The sequence below is a fragment of the Aquarana catesbeiana genome, linkage group LG11 (assembly GCF_042186555.1).
Source record: "Aquarana catesbeiana isolate 2022-GZ linkage group LG11, ASM4218655v1, whole genome shotgun sequence".
In the NCBI taxonomy this organism is placed as follows: domain Eukaryota; kingdom Metazoa; phylum Chordata; class Amphibia; order Anura; family Ranidae; genus Aquarana; species Aquarana catesbeiana.
The window spans coordinates 139,438,311-139,455,646 of NC_133334.1; the positions used below are offsets into that span (position 1 = coordinate 139,438,311).

Below are 17,336 nucleotides of genomic sequence, written 5' to 3' on the forward strand. Positions count from 1 at the left end.
TGTCTGGTGATGTAGGGGGTGAATAATCTGTGGAATTCAGTGCAACAAAAGATTTTCTTTTTAATTACCAACATTGTAATTAATGCGGAATGTTTCTTATCGACACCCCTCTCCATTCACATCAGGAAAAAAGTAAGAAAATATTGGATCTGTCTGGCATTTTCTTTTTATATTTGGATAGATGTGCTACCAGCAGGTAGCAAGTGGGAGCTGAAATTATTTTAACATGTTAACAAATCCTCTATTACAGTGGTTGCCAACCAGTTTTGGTGGTCCCCAGGGGTTCTGCCGCAAATCAACACTGTGGCGGATGTATACCGCCCAATGTTGTTTCCAGTGTTGTTCTTAATGCATGCTAAAAGTCAATACTGTCGCCACATATTGATACCTGATGTCTCCCCTGTACTTTTGGCTCCTGTGAACTCAATGGGAGGTGCCAGGAGTAGTGCAGAGAGTGGGAGCTGAAGAAGGAGAGGACTTCCAATGACAGCGCTGATCACAGACTGTGGGAGGGAGCACAGACCTTAAGCACATGGCTGGATAGGGAGGTGAGATCCAATGATGAGTCTGTGCAAGGCAGCAGTGTGATGCAGAGTGCAGGGGGGAAGAGAGCAGGAACATTGTGTGTATAAGGCAGCAGTGTGATCCAGGGGTAGGGAGGCAGAGCACTGGAGCATTGTGTGTGCAAGGCATGTAAAAATTCATGTAATTTTTCATTCAGTAATCGTCCGGATTCAAAATTATGAGTTTAGCGGTCCGTAAGGTTGGCAACCACTGCTCTAGCAGAAAGAACAAAAAGTGAATAAGTAATTTGCATATCATGCTCACATCATTCCATTACATGGAATATGCTGGCTGTTGGTATTTATGGAATGGAATGCAGTGTGTATGGAAACATTATATGCTTAGCATTCCTTTTAATCAAATTGACTAAACATTGGAGCCAAAAATTATCTAAAAACATCTTACCGAACAGTGTAGCAACAATTCTAACTATAATTTGTGACAATAAAACCAAGAGACAGAGACAGTTTTAGGCACGGTCAGACAGCCAGCAAGTAAGGCATCACTGGCTGTCACATTTATAAGTAACAATACTAGAGAGCCACTTATTTTACTGTTGTGGGTTTAGTAACACTAAATATAAGTCTGTATATGCAGTAAAGCATGCCTGTTATACATAGGGATTATAGGGATTATTCTTCTGCACTGTGTGAAAAGGTTGTTTGATCCTGTATGCACAGATCCTCCTCCTCTTCCACTGACTCCAAAACATGTCTGGATGAGACAGAGTTACTGGAGTCAGCTGCACATGCTCAGTTTGATGTATATTGCTAGAGAGATTTTTTTTTCGTGGGAGAGTGCATGTGATCAGCACAGGGCCAATCAGCACTGTCCAGAAAGAGGGTCAGGGGTCCTGCATCCTGATAGGGCAGCCAGTGAAGTATGAAAACCCCTCCTACAAGCTTTAACCAGGCATTGATAGAAGTCACAAGACTGCTATATACTGCTGATGAGAAAAGGTATTTAGTACCTTTAGTATTAAAGGAGAAGTCCAGCCTGAGGTTTTTAGGCTGGGCTCCTCCTAAAAGTCACAGGAGTGCAAATCGTTTTGCAAGCCTGTGACCTGTTTTCAGCGGAGAGCGGTCTAAAGTCTGCTTTCCCTGACATCACTGCTATCAGTCGAGGCAGCGTGTCATCCTGACTTCCAAAGTCTGGATCCGCTAGCTGCCTTGACAGATGGCTGTCTCAGCAAGCTGCTGAGATGGCCGCTCCCCGCCCCTCCACACCTCATCAGGAGATCGCTGGTACCATGCAGGTCTCCAACAGATCGGCCAGTATATCTTGTGCCCGTACAGCCCATACATCCTGTACGGGCAAGCAGACACAATTTCACAGGAAGAGAGAATAAACGACTAGTGCTGTGGTAGTTCATTGAAAACTACACTCCGACAGCCGCAACTTGTAATTTTCCATTCACAGGATACTGTGAATGAGTGAGTGACGCAGCCGGGCGCGTGGGCCACATTTTTTTTTAAATTGTGACAGCTAGCAGAGGGGGGGGGGGAGAGATCCCTGCTAGCTGTCAGATTAGTGATCAGGGAGGTGCAGGGGCCGGTCTGTTCATAACACGGTACATGTTACCCCCTGAATATGGGTGTAACATGTAACAAGTTACAAAAGGTGAACTTGGTTTTCAAACAATCATCTTTAGCTTTACCTACAACTATGGGGTGTAAAGGACTATGTAAATGATCTGTTCATGATACATAGTATAATCAGAGAGGCATTCCCTCTATATAATTGTTGGCAAATCTAAACAAAATGGCAAAACCTGATTTTTCAGGCCATCTTAAACACTAGTAACATTTCCCCACATTCACCAAATAGAATCAGACTGTCGGATTTTCAAGTATTATCTGTAATTTTGCATCTGCTTGGAAGCAATGGGGAAAATAACAGTTATACAAAACCAATGTTTTGTATTATTCCTTTAACACATTTCTAAGATTATTTTACCCTGGTACTCCTGCAGATTCCATACGATTAGCCAAGGAGACATCATGTGACCAAACATCAAATTGCCATTTTCGCAATCCTATGACACCACAGAGAACATTTCCAGAATGCACTCCAACCCTCATATTAATATCTGCTCCAGTAGCTTCTCTCACTTGCCTAAGGAAACAAAAATGCACATAATTATGAAAGACCCCACAAAACACATGCACTGTAGATACAAAGTTCAGCTAAATACTATCAGATCTATCATTCTTACAAAACACAGAACATGTGGCAAATGCTTTGTAACTTACAGAATCTAATCACTGATCAACGTTCATCTTTTTTCATTGTTCTGAAAATATTTTACATTTAAAGCTGAACTCAGTGATAATGTGTAATCTTCCAGTTCTGTAACTTCTAGCTACTGTGGCCTAATGTTTGACCTATACCTAATAAAGTCCTAAAATTTAGCTGGAAATGCATGTGTATCTCACAACCCCTCCATGCAGTAACATGGCGCATCCATCACTTCTACAACCCTCTTGTGAGCACTGCACTCTAGGGTGATTCTTAAAGTGACACTAAAGGCAAAACTTTTTCTTTTCCACCTTGGATAGAATAAGGGAAGGTTATAACCCCTGTCAGATTTGTGCCATCTATGTCCCACTGGGGAAATTCCCCTTCACTTTCTGTCCCATAGCCAGAACAGGAAGTGACAGGAAATCCTTCAAAAGTAATAGAGTTCCAGTGTGTCACAAAGGTCACCAGAACAAGTGCCCCATTGGAAGATCTCCCCACTATTCCTATTCTGACATTTGGGATTTTCTTTTACTTTCACTTTCCATAACACTCAGAGGCGTATCTAGTGAAAATGGCGCCTATGGCAAGCACTGAAACTGCGCCCCTGTCAAAAAAAAAAAAACAGCTAACAAAACTACAAGTCAAGCTCTTTAATCCTTCTATTAACAAATTATGGATTAGTACTATATAAACTGCCCAATGGATCAGTTCGCCCCTGGTCATTAAACATTCTACATTCAGTGAAAGTTCATGTAATGCAAAGTTTGCTCTGCATGAACTTTCACTGAATGTAGAATGTTTAACCACTTGACGACCGCCGCGCGACGATGTACGTCGGCAGAGTGGCACGGGCAGGCAAAAGGGCTTACATGTACGTCCTTGCCTGCCCGCGGGTGGGGGGTCCGATTGGACCCCCCCCCGGTGCCAGCGGCGGTCGGATTCAGGTCAGGGGCGATCAAAGGTGAGGGGGAAGCCACTCATTCATGGCTCCCCCCTCGCAATCGCTCCTGGCCAATGACAGACTTCCTCGGCTTCTGTAATGTAAACAGAAGCGGAGGAAGTGATGTCATCTCTCCTCGAGCCGGTCTTTTCGTTCCGGCGCCGAGGAGAGAAGACATCCAAGTAAGTTTGCACCAACACTACACTAACAGTAGAACACGCAGGCACACTTGTCACCCCCCCATCACCCCACAGTCACCCCCCTGTACCCCCTGTCACACTGACACCAAAAGCAGTTTTTTGTTTTTTTTCTGATTATTGCATTGGTGTCAGTTTGTCACAGTTATAAGTGTTAGGGCAGTTAGGGTTAGCCCCCTTTAGGTCTGGGGTACCCCCCTTTAGGTCTAGGGTACCCCCCTAACCCCCCCAATAAAGTTTTAACCCCGTGATCACCCCCCGTCGCCAGTGTCACTAAGCGATCGTTTTTCTGATCGCTGTATTAGTGACACAGGTGACGCTAGTTAGGGAGGTAAGTATATAGGTTTGCCGTCAGTGTTTTATAGCGACAGGGACCCCTATATACTACCTAATAAAGGTTTTAACCCCCTGATTGCCTCCTAGTTAACCCTTTCACTAGTGATCACCATATAATTGTTACGGGTGACGCTGGTTAGTTTGTTTATTATAGTTTTAGGGCACCCGCCGTTTATTACCTTATAAAGGTTTAACCCCCTAATTGCCCAGCGGTGATATAAGTTAAGTTTTTAGGGTCAGATAAGGTCTGCGTCGCCCCAGGCAGCGTCAGGTTAGCGCCAGTAGCACTAAAACCCACGCACGCAGCATACACCTCCCTTAGTGCTATAGTATCTGAACGGATCGATATCTGATCCGATCAGATCTATACTAGCATCCCCAGCAGTTTAGGGTCCTCAAAAACGCAGTGGTAGCGGGATCAGCCCAGATACCTGCTAGCACCTGCGTTTTGCCCCTCGGCCCAGCCCAGCCAAGTGCAGTATCGATCACTGACATTTACAAAACACTAAACACATAACTGCAGCGTTCGCAGAGTCAGGCCTGATCCCTGCGATCGCTAACAGTTTTTTGGTAACGTTTTGATACAGTCGCTGACAGTCAGGAGCTTTTTTGCCTGTGAGTCTCACTAGTGTACCCCTAAATTTAGAGCCCAAAATGGCAAATCGAAGGTACACTAGTGAAGAGGCCTACACGTTTCTGAGCATGACAGATAGTGAAGAGGAAGTCACTCATCTGTCAGATTCAGGCTCAGAATACGATCCTGTAGAGGACAGCGGCTCCATGACAGATAGCTCTGGCGACGGAGTTGTGGTCCCTGCCAAGGTCAGGCGTACCAGACCCCGGACTTCTTCTTCTGTCCTTGAAGTGCAAGAACCGCAGGGCTCTCGTATGGAGCAGAGAAGTACTAGCGCCGCTATTCCTTCTGGTGAACTGGCAAGCACCAGCGGCCTAGTACACCCTGGTCGTACATCCAGCACTGCAGTAACACTTGGTGACGTGGCGAGTCCCATAAGTGCAGTTCAAGCTGGCGAGGTGGCAAGCACAAGTAGTGTCCCGCTGCCACCAAGAAGACAAAGACAGGCCCGTCGTGCCCATAGTGCCCTTCCTGCTGCATTCGCCAATCCGAATTGGGAACCCACCACTTCTGCAGCACCCGTACTTCCCCCATTCACAGGCCAACCCGGAATTCAGGTGGAAACAGTTGATTTTACGCCACTGGATTTTTATTCACTGTTTTTCACCGAAGATCTCTATAGATCTATTGTGGACCAAAGCAATTTATACGCTGGTCAACACATCGCCACTAATCCCCAGTCCTAGCTTGCCAGAGATTGGAGACCAATTACGGTCTCCGAATTTAAGATCTTTCCGGGCCTTTCCCTCAACATGGGCTTGAATAAAAAGAGTAAGTTGCGGTCATATTGGTCCACTGACCCAATTTACCATGCGCCCGTGTTCTCTGCCTCCATGGCCAGGGCACGATACGAGCAGATCTTGCGGTTCATGCACTTCAACGACAATGAACTCTGTCATCCTCGTGGAGACCCTGAATACGATCGGCTCTACAAAATTCGGCCCCTCGTAAACCACTTCATCCAACGTTTTGCAGACTTGTTTACTCCCCATCAAGTTGTCTGCGTTGATGAGTCCCTGATTAAATTTTCTGGCCGCTTGTCATTCAAACAGTACCTTCCCAGCAAGCGTGCCAGATACGGGGTCAAGATATATAAGCTCTGTGACAGGGCCACAGGCTATACATGTAGTTTTATGGTTTACGAGGGCAAAGATAGTCACGTAGAGCCGACAAACTGCCCTGACTACATAGGAAGTGCTGGCAAGATAGTGTGGGACTTGGTGTAACCCTTATTCGGAAAGGGGTACCACTTGTACGTGGACAATTATTACACGAGCGTGCCACTTTTTAGTCACTTGTTTGATCAGCAGATTGGAGCATGTGGCACCGTGCGACCTAATCGCCGGGGCTTTCCCCAGCGGCTTGTAGATTCCCATCTTAGGCTGGGGGAGAGAGCCTGCTTGCAGTGTAATAATTTGCTCGCTATGAAGTGGAGGGATAAGAAGAATGTTTTCATTCTCACCTCCCTTCATGCAGACATGACGGCCCAAATTACTACGGCGACTGGTGTTGTGGAGAAACCCCTCTGTGTCCACGAATATAACCAAAATATGGGAGGGGTGGACCTCAGCGACCAGTTGTTGGCGCCGTACCTAGTTGCCCGTAAGGCCAGACGCTGGTACAAAAAAGTGTCTGTTTATTTATTTCAATTGGCTTTGCTGAACGCTCATGTGCTATACAGAGCTTCAGGACGGACTGGATCCTTCCTTACATTCCAGGAAGAGATTGTCAGAGCCCTTCTGTTTCCAGACGGTGCTTCACCTCACCTTCCCCAACCAAATGCAGTAAGCCGACTGCATGAGAGGCATTTTCAATATGTCCTCCCGAGTACCCCTACCCAACGAGCCCCCCAAAGAAAATGTCGTGTCTGCAGAAAGCGCGGATTTAGGCATGACACCCGGTATTATTGTCCCTCCTGTCCTGGCAATCCTGGTCTTTGCATTGGTGAATGTTTTGAGCGCCACCATACACTAGTTGAGTTTTAGCGTAGGGTACAGCATTGCACAGACTAGGACACACTTTCACAGGGTCTCCCAAGATGCCATCGCATTTTGAGAGACTCAAACCTGGAACCGTTACAGTTTTAAAAGTTACAGTTATAAAAAAAATGTAAAAAAAAAAAAAAAAAAATACACAAAAAAAATATAAAATAAAAAAACCAAAAATAGTTGTCGTTTTATTGTTCTCTCTCTCTATTTTCTCTCTATTGTTCTGCTGCATGAAAAAAAAGTTAACAATATATGCCCAAGGACCAGCAACGTACTGGTATGTTGCTGGACTTTGAGTGGTTATACCAGAATGATGCCTGCAAGTTTAGGTATCGTCTTGGTATCATTCTTTTCAGCCAGCAGTCGGCTTTCATGTAAAAGCAATCCTAGCGGCTAATTAGCCTCTAGACTGCTTTTACAAGCAGTGGGAGAGAATGCCCCCCCCCCTCCCCACCATCTTCCATGTTTTTCTCTGGCTCTCCTGTCCCAACAGGGAACCTGAAAATGCAGCCGGTGATTCAGCCAGCTGACCATAGAGCTGATCAGAGACCAGAATGGCTCCAAACATCTCTATGGCCTAAGAAACCGGAAACTGCAAGCATTTCATGACTTAGATTTCGCCAGATGTAAACAGCGCCATTGGGAAATTGGGAAAGCATTTTATCACACCAATCTTGGTGTGGTCAGATGCTTTGAGGGCAGAGGAGAGATCTAGGGTCTAATAGACCCCAATTTTTTCAAAAAAAGAGTACCTGTCACTACCTATTGCTATCATAGGGGATATTTACATTCCCTGAGATAACAATAAAAATGATTAAAAAACATAAAAATGAAAGGAACAGTTTAAAAATAAGATAAAAAAAAAAAAAAGAAGAAAAAAAAAAAAAAAGCACCCCTGTCCCCCCTGCTCTCGCGAAAAGGCGAACGCAAGCTTCGGTCTGGCGTCAAATGTAAACAGCAATTGCACCATGCATGTGAGATATCACCGCGAAGGTCAGATCGAGGGCAGTAATTTTAGCAGTAGACCTCCTCTGTAAATCTAAAGTGGTAACCTGTAAAGGCTTTTAAAGGCTTTTAAAAATGTATTTAGTTTGTCGCCACTGCACGTTTGTGCACAATTTTAAAGCATGTCATGTTTGGTATCCATGTACTCGGCCTAAGATCATCTTTTTTATTTCATCAAACATTTGGGCAATATAGTGTGTTTTAGTGCATTAAAATTTTAAAAAGTGTGTTTTTTCCCCAAAAAATGTGTTTGAAAAATCGCTGCGCAATTACAGTGTGAAAAAAAAATGAAACACCCACCATTTTAATCTGTAGGGCATTTGCTTTAAAAAAATATATAATGTTTGGGGGTTCAAAGTAATTTTCTTGCAAAAAAAAAAATGTTTTCATGTAAACAAAAAGTGTCAGAAAGGGCTTTGTCTTCAAGTGGTTAGAAGAGTGGGTGATGTGTGACATAAGCTTCTAAATGTTGTGCATAAAATGCCAGGACAGTTCAAAAACCCCCCAAATGACCCCATTTTGGAAAGTAGACACCCCAAGCTATTTGCTGAGAGGCATGTTGAGTCCATGGAATATTTTATATTGTGACACAAGTTGCGGGAAAAAGACAATTTTTTTTTCTTTTTATGCACAAAGTTGTCACTAAATGATATATTGCTCAAACATGCCATGGGAATATGTGAAATTACACCCCAAAATAAATTCTGTTGCTTCTCCTGAGTACGGGGATACCACATGTGTGAGACTTTTTGGGAGCCTAGCCGCGTACGGGACCCCGAAAATCAAGCACCGCCTTCAGGCTTTCTAAGGGCGTAAATTTTTGATTTCACTCTTCACTGCCTATCACAGTTTTGGAGGCCATGGAATGCCCAAATGGCACAACCCCCCCCCCCCAATGACCCCATTTTGGAAAATAGACACCCCAAGCTATTTGTTGAGAGGTATAGTGAGTATTTTGCAGACCTCACTTTTTGTCACAAACTTTTGAAAATTGAAAAAAGAAAAAAAAATGTTTTTCTTGTCTTTCTTCATTTTCAAAAACAAATGAGAGCTGCAAAATACTCACCATGCCTCTCAGCAAATAGCTTGGGGTGTCTACTTTCCAAAATGGGGTCATTTGGGGGGTTTTGTGCTATCTTGGCATTTTATGGCCTTCAAAACTGTGATAGGTAGTGAGAAGTGAAATCAAAAATTTACGCCCTTAGAAATCATGAAGGCGGTGCTTGGTTTTCGGGGCCCCGTACGCGGCTAGGCTCCCAAAAAGTCCCACACATGTGGTATCCCCATACTCAGTAGAAGCAGCTAAATGTATTTTGGGGTGCAATTCCACATATGCCCATGGCCTGTGTGAGCAATATATCATTTAGTGACAACTTTGTGCAAAAAAAACCCAAATTTGTCACTTTCCTGCAACTTGTGTCAAAAAATAAAATATTCCATGCTCAACATGCCTCTCAGCAAATAGCTTGGGGTGTCTACTTTCCAAAATGGGGTCATTTGGGGGGGGGTTTGTGCCATCTGGGCATTTTATGGCCTTTAAAACTGTGATAGGTAGTGGGGAGTGAAATCAAAAATGTATGCCCTTAGAAATCCTGAGATTGGTTTTCAGGGGCCCCGTACGCGGCTAGGCTCCCAAAAAGTCCCACACATGTGGTATCCCCGTACTCAGGAGAAGCAGCTGAATGTATTTTTGGGTGCAATTCCACATATGCCCATGGCCTGTGTGAGCAATATATCATTTAGTGACAACTTATTGTAAATATTTTTTTTTTTTTTTTGTCATTATTCAATCACTTGGGACAAAAAAAAATATTCAATGGGTTCAACATGCCTCTCAGCAATTTCCTTGGGGTGTCTACTTTCCAAAATGGGGTCATTTGTGGGGGTTTTGTACTGCCCTGCCATTTTAGCACCTCAAGAAATGACATAGGCAGTCATAAACTAAAAGCTGTGTAAATTCCAGAAAATGTACCCTAGTTTGTAGATGCTATAACTTTTGCGCAAACCAATAAATATACGCTTATTGACATTTTTTTTACCAAAGACATGTGGCCGAATACATTTTGGCCTAAATGTATGACTAAAATTGAGTTTATTGGATTTTTTTTATAACAAACAGTAGAAAATATCATTTTTTTTCAAAATTTTCGGTCTTTTTCCATTTATAGCACAAAAAATAAAAATGGCAGAGGTGATCAAATACCATCAAAGGAAAGCTCTATTTGTGGGAAGAAAAGGACGCAAATTTCGTTTGGGTACAGCATTGCATGACCGCGCAATTAGCAGTTAAAGCGACGCAGTGCCAAATTGGAAAAAGTCCTCTGGTCCTTAGGCAGCATAATGGTCCGGGGCTGAAGTGGTTAAGGAGCTTGTTGCACAAATCCCTTTATTAAACTTTATGATATCTATTTATTTAATCCATATTGAGCACTATTTGATTGTGTGTATATGCCAAGCAGAAGCAGCCAATCAAATATGGTGCTCAATATGGATTAAATTAATATGCATCGCCATAAATATCAGAAATAAAAGTGTAATAAGGTGATTTGTGCAACAGCAGGTACTACTTTTAAATAGACTGCGAATGTGACTACAGCAGATGACCAGACTGCGAATGTGACTACAGCTGATGACCAGACTGCGAATACAGGAGATGACCAGACTGCGAATACAGGAGATGACCAGACTGCGAATGCAACATACTACAGGAGATGACCAGACTGCCAATGCGACATACTACAGGAGATGACCAGACTGCGAATGCGACATACTACAGGAGATGACCAGTCTGCGAATGCGACATACTACAGGAGATGACCAGAATGCCAATGCGACATACTACAGGAGATGACCAGAATGCCAATGCGACATACTACAGGAGATGACCAGAATGCCAATGCGACATACTACAGGAGATGACCAGTCTGCGAATGCGACATACTACAGGAGATGACCAGTCTGCGAATGCGACATACTACAGGAGATGACCAGTCTGCGAATGCGACATACTACAGGAGATGACCAGAATGCGAATGCGACATACTACAGGAGATGACCAGTCTGCGAATGCGACATACTACAGGAGATGACCAGTCTGCGAATGCGACATACTACAGGAGATGGCCAGTCTGTGAATGCGACATACTACAGGAGATGACCAGTCTGCGAATGCGAGATGACCAGTCTGCGAATGCAACATACTACAGGAGATGACCAGACTGCGAATGTGACATACTACAGCAGATGACCAGACTGCGAATGTGACATACTAACACTACACAGGATAAATAGAGAGAGTGAATCTCCCTAATGGGGACACAGACAGCAATAGAACCTGACAAGAGTTCTAATCCCTCTCCACTCTATCCAAAACAAAAAAAATATATGTTTTGCATTTAGTGACATTTTAAATACAACCCATGAAGCATCACTGTATCTGAATGGTTGCTTCTATAATACCAGATTTTACCAGTGGGGGTACTTCTGAATAAAGCTTCATGTACATGGGATGTTTTAAAACCTCTCCTGAATGATTTAACTTGACAGATAGCAACCGGGGTTTAAAAATGTCCGTTTGCGTTTAGAACCGTTTTTTACATTGAAAATAGTAAAAAAAATTTCTATTACAAACGCCTGTGAATGAAATGCGGCTAAACACGATTTACCACGTTTCAACGCGTTTACAAGCTGTTACAGGCATTTGTAATTTCAAATGCCTCTGAATTTCCGTCCTGAATGCATTTTTTTGCATTCCACAAAATGCTGGTAAACTCAACTGCCTAGAAACTACTATAAACTAAATAATAGTAAATACTATAAACTAAATAATATTGATAAGATAACACAGAGGAGAGTTCAGGGGCAGCTGAAAAAAAACGCCCAACTGCTCCTAAACATTCGTTTACCAGCAGCAGTGTACATGAAGCCTTAAAAGGGGCTGTAAACCCTTGTGTTTTTTCACCTTAATACATCCTATGCATTAAGGTGAAAAAACTTCTGGCAGTGACTGGCCCCCTAGCCCCCCCCCCTTTTTACTTACCCAAGCCACGTATTTCCCTCGGCGGAGACACACTGTCCCTCTCTGCACTGGGTCCTAGCTCTTGATTGGACAGATTGATAGCAGCACAGCCATTGGCTTCCGCTGCTGTTAATCAAATCCAATGACACAGACATCGGGGGGCGGGGCTGAGTCCGGCATGCGTGTCTATGGACGCCGAATGCTGGACTCGGGAGCGCGCCCGCAAGGTAATCCCCCAGGAGAGCACTTCTCCTAGGGGGTTATCTGATGTGGGGAGGAGCCACGAGAGCCGCCAAGGGACCCCAGAAGAGGAGGATCGGGGCCACTCTGTGCAAAACGAGCTGCACAGTGGAGGTAAGTATGACATGTTTGTTATTTTAAATTAAAAAACAAAAACAAAGGCTATTTATAATCTGACATTATGTCATCGGATTGGTATATCTAAAAATGCATATATTAATTCTCAATTCTCTTTCTGTATTGCATTCCCACTCACGGTTTCAAAGTTCCTTCAATTCCACCATTCCTCCCACACTCCAAAGACATGTTGGTAGGTTAATTGGCTGCTGTATAAATTGGCCCTAGTATGTGTATGTATGAATGTGAGTTAGGGACCTTAGATTGTAAGCTCCTTGAGGGCATGGACTGATGTGAATGTACAATATATGTGAATATATGTGTAAAATGCTGTATAAATTGATGGCACTATATAAGTACCTGTAATAAATAAATAAAATAAATTCACATTTTTTTTTAAGTTTTCTCTCATTCCAAATTAAAAACTCATGAGTTATCATAGGCATATGCTAAACGTTGTAATGTTCTGTTAGTTATGGAACCATCTTCTTATATCGCATTTTCTCATATTTTTACCTAGATTTAAATAAAACAGCCTAAATGATAGGTGTTCTCACTGCCTTAGTCCAGTATTCATTTTAACATATTTCATTTGTGTCCTTGCCTTTTCCATAGCTTCTCATGTAGGGGCTTTGAGCCAGAAACTCCTCTGGGTTGAGAAGATCATCTTAAATTAAAGATCTTTTTCATTCAGGACTGTCAGCTGCAAGCATCCTAGTTTCCTCCACTAGCATTTGGCCACTGCAGGAAACAGTAAGAATATAGGGGCTGGTGAAAAAAAAACACATGGCAAAGCACTGGACCAGGGATCTGACAAGACCTGAAAGTTTGCTGGATGCTTAAGATTTTAAACATGATTATCCCATCAACCCAGCAGAGGTCAGCAGCACGGCAGTTAGACAGGCAAGTATTGTAGGACTATATTTTATCTTTTGAAACGAGTAATAGAGTGGCTTTAACCTAATATTTTAACATAGACCTAAAACACTCTGGGAGATTTACGCTCTAGATTTTTCCTGTTTACCATTATCATTGAAAGTGAAAGTAAAATCCCAAATTTTGGGTTGTCCCCTGAAAAGTGAAAGAAAATCTTCCAATGGGGACACTAGTTCTGGTGACCTGGGGGTCCCCAAGAAATTCCCTTAATTTGCAGGGATTTCCTCTCACTTCCTGTTTCGCTATTGGACAGGAAGTGAAGCGAAATCTCTGCAATGAAACAGAGATGACGGGAAAAAAAATCTGACAGGGGTTATATCCCTCCTCTAATCTATCCCAAATGGTAAAAAAAAGTTTTGCCCATAGTTCTACTTTAACTCTCAACATTTAACACTTTACCTGACCACTAATACTAAACCTGCGACTGAACTGCCTAATACTTAACATTAACCATTCAATTTAACCAGTTGCCGACCGCCGCACGCCGATGTACATCAGCACAATGGCACGGGCAGCCATAAGGGCTTACCTGTACGTCCCTGCCTGCCCGCAGGACCCCCCCCCTGCCTGCGGCAGTCGGATTACCGTCAGGAGCGATCCGCGTCGAGGGGGAGGCCACTGATTCATGGCCACCCCCTCACGATTGCTCCTGAGGAATGAGAATCTTCCTCTGCTGCTGTAATGTAAACAGCGGCAGAGGAAGTGATGTCATTGCTCCTCGTGAAGCCTTTTCGTTTCCGGCTTTTGAGGAGAGAAGACATCAAGTTTGCACCAACACTACACGTACAGTAGAACACTCTAGGCACACTTTTCAGCCCCGATCACCCCCCTGTATCCCCTGTCATAGTGACACCAATAGCAGTTTTTTTTTTTTTTCTGATTATTGCATTGGTGTCATTTTGTGACAGTTATAAGTGGTAGGGCAGTTATTGTTAGGCCCCTTTAGGTCTAGGGTACCCCCCTAACCCCCCCTAATAAAGTTTTAACCCCTTGATAACCCCCCATCGCCAGTATCACTAAGCAATCGTTTATCTGATCGCTGTATTAGTGTCACAGGTGACGCTAGTTAGGCAGGTAAGCATTTAGGTTCGCCTGATTGTCCCCTAGTTAAACCTTTCACCAGTGATCACCATATAACTGTTATGGGCGACGCTGGTTAGTTAGTTAGTTTTTTATAGTGTCAGGGCACCTGCCGTATATAACCTAATAAAGGTTTAACCCCCTGATCGCCCGGCGGGTGAGATAACTTAGGTTTTAGGGTCAGATAGGGTCTGCGTCGCCCCAGGCAGCATCAGGTTAGTGCCAGTACCGCTAACACCCACGTACGCAGCATACACCTCCCTTAGTGGTATAGTATCTGAACGGATCAATATCTCATCCAATCAAATCTATACTAGCGTCCCCAGCAGTTTAGGGTTCCCAAAAACGCAGTGTTAGCGGGATCAGCCCGGATACCTGCTAGCACCTGCGTTTTGCCCCTCCGTCCTGCCCAGCCCAGCCCACCCAAGTGCAGTATCGATCGATCACTGTCACTTACAAAAACACTAAACACATAACTGCAGAGTCAGGCCTGATCCCTGCGATCGCCAACAGTTTTTTGATACGGTCACTAACAGTCAGGAGCATTTTTGCCTGTGAGTCTCACTAGTGTACCACTAAATTTAGAGCCCAAAATGGAAAATCGAAGGTACACTAGTGAAGAGGCCTACACGTTTCTGAGCATGACAGATAGTGAAGAGGAAGTCACTCATCTGTCAGATTCAGGCTCAGAATACAAACCTGTAGACAGCAGCGGCTCCAGATAGCTCTGACGACGGAGTTGTGGTCCCTGCCAAGGTCAGGCGTACCTGACCCCAATCTTCTTCTTCTGCTGTTGAGGTGCAAGAACCGCAGGGCTCTCGTATGGAGCAGAAAAGTACTAGTGCCGCTATTCCTTCTGATGAACTGGTATCTTGGCATTTTATGGCCTTCGAAACTGTGATAGGTAGTGAGGAGTGAAATAAAAAATTTACGCCCTTAGAAATCCTGAAGGCGGTGATTGGTTTTCGGGGCCCCGTACGCAGCTAGTTTCCCAAAAAGTCCTACACATGTGGTATCCCCATACTCAGGAGAAGCAGCAGAATGTATTTTGGGATGTAATTCCACATATGCCCATGGCCTGTTTTGAGCAAAATATCATTTAGTGACAACTTTGTGCAAAAAAGAAAGTTTGTCATTTTCCCGCAACTTGTATAAAATATTCAATGGGCTCAACATGCCTCTCAGCTATTTCTTTGGGGTGTCTACTTTTCCAAAATGGGGTCATGGGGGGGGGGGGTTGTACTGCCCTGCCATTTTAGCACCTCAAGAAATGAGATAGGCAGTCATAAACTAAAAGTAAATTCCAGAAAATGTACGCTATAACTTTTGCGCAAACCAATAAATATACGCTAATTGACTTTTTTTTTTTACCAAGGACATGTGGCTGAATACATTTTGGCCTAAATGTATGACTAACATTGAGTTTATTGGATTTTTTTTTATAACAAAAAGTAGAAAATATCATTTTTTTTCAAAATCTTCGGTCTTTTTCCCTTTATAGCGCAAAAAATAAATACCGCAGAGGTGATCAAATACCATAAAAAAAAAAAAAAAAAAAAACTCTATTTGTGGGAAAAAAAGGATGCAAATTTCGTTCGGGCACAACATTGCATGACCGCACAATTAGCAGTTAAAGCGACGCAGTGCCAAATTGTAAAAAGTGCTCTGGTCAGGAAGGGGGTAAAACCTTCTGGGGCTGAAGTGGTTAAAACCTAACGTCACCTGTAAAATAATCCCAAGGAACCCCAAAATAAAATGCTTTTGGCATCTAAATTCCAGTTTCAGGCACCTGATGCATTGGAGCAATACAAGCGAGCCTCACATTTTAATGCACGGCTCACTTTAATTGGTAAACCATTTTAGGTCATGCTTTCTTTCAATATTCATGTGAACATACTTAATTGCATCACACATGTCCAGCCCCATCTTGACACAGTTCCTGGCATTGTTGGGTAAAGACACTGGCAGACCAGATACGCAGTAGTAACAATCTCCTAAAATCTTGATCCTCATACATTCATTTTCCTGTAAAGAAAGCACATCAAAAAATTATGAGGTTTCCCATGTTGAAATATATAAGTAGCATTTCAGAGAAACCTAAGCTGTAAATGTTTAAGCAGAACCCCTACATTTCTGTCATTGCTTACAGAATGTACTATTTTTTGTGCACAATAGAAGTGAACTTTTCATGTGAATGTTTTTAAAATTTTTTAAATAGAGACAGTTTTAAATTGAAAGCTCTACGAGATATGTTTTTATTCTCTTCTAAGCTGCTAAAACCTGCAAACCCATTGCACTAACTGGTTCCCATCCCCTGCTGTTTAACCCCTTAACTTGTTTTATATATGAGGCACATCCTGGCAGGTAAGATCCCTTTCACAGAGAAGTGAACTCGCGGGACGTGTGTTGACACAAGAAAACACTATTATTTATTGGATGAAATACACTTTCGCACTAGAAGTATTTGGACACTTTATATTGAACATGTTTTTAAAAACTGTTTATACGGGGGGGGCAGGAGGCGGAGCCTAGCGGAGCAGACATGCATTGTTAGAGCTCCACACCGCTGAGGAGAGAAAAGAAGGACAAAGCGGAGCCTGCAGGCTCAAAAGGTATCCATTTGAACCTTTTTGCCCCAGGGAACAAACTGTGAAAGTTTGGGCAGGAAATATGGTACTGGGAGGAAACCGTGGCAGAAATAAAAATCACCTCACAAAGAGCTCACAGGCACTCACTGCAGCTAAAGCAGCTCCAGTCACCTCACAAGATACAGCATCAGGGCGCTCTCACAGACAGAAAATGTCACAGCAAGACTCTCCATTTGAGTCAGATACAGAACAAATCCTCTCACAAACTTCTCCACAAGCCTCCTCAGTATCCCCAGTAATATTATTACAATTTGAAAAGATGCTTCATAAGGCTTTAAAACAAACCTCAGACCAAATAACAAACAGCCTAACCAAAGAAATAAGAGAGCTGGGAAACCGCACCGCAGCCTTAGAAATAAAAATGGATGAAATTGAAATTACAACCCAAGAAA

The 17,336-nt window shown here is 43.3% G+C and overlaps 1 protein-coding gene across 1 annotated transcript in view; it reads right to left on the bottom strand.

Annotated features, from left to right (window-relative positions):
- Nucleotides 1-17,336, bottom strand: part of ADCY7 (adenylate cyclase 7) — a 393,360-nt gene that overhangs the window by 108,145 nt on the left and 267,879 nt on the right. Inside the window, exons 8-9 of the mRNA XM_073604992.1 lie at nucleotides 16,194-16,321; nucleotides 2,521-2,679 (exon numbers count right to left, since the gene is read on the bottom strand). Coding sequence (XP_073461093.1) covers nucleotides 2,521-2,679; nucleotides 16,194-16,321 — 287 coding nt within the window. The remainder of the gene's footprint in view (nucleotides 1-2,520; nucleotides 2,680-16,193; nucleotides 16,322-17,336) is intronic.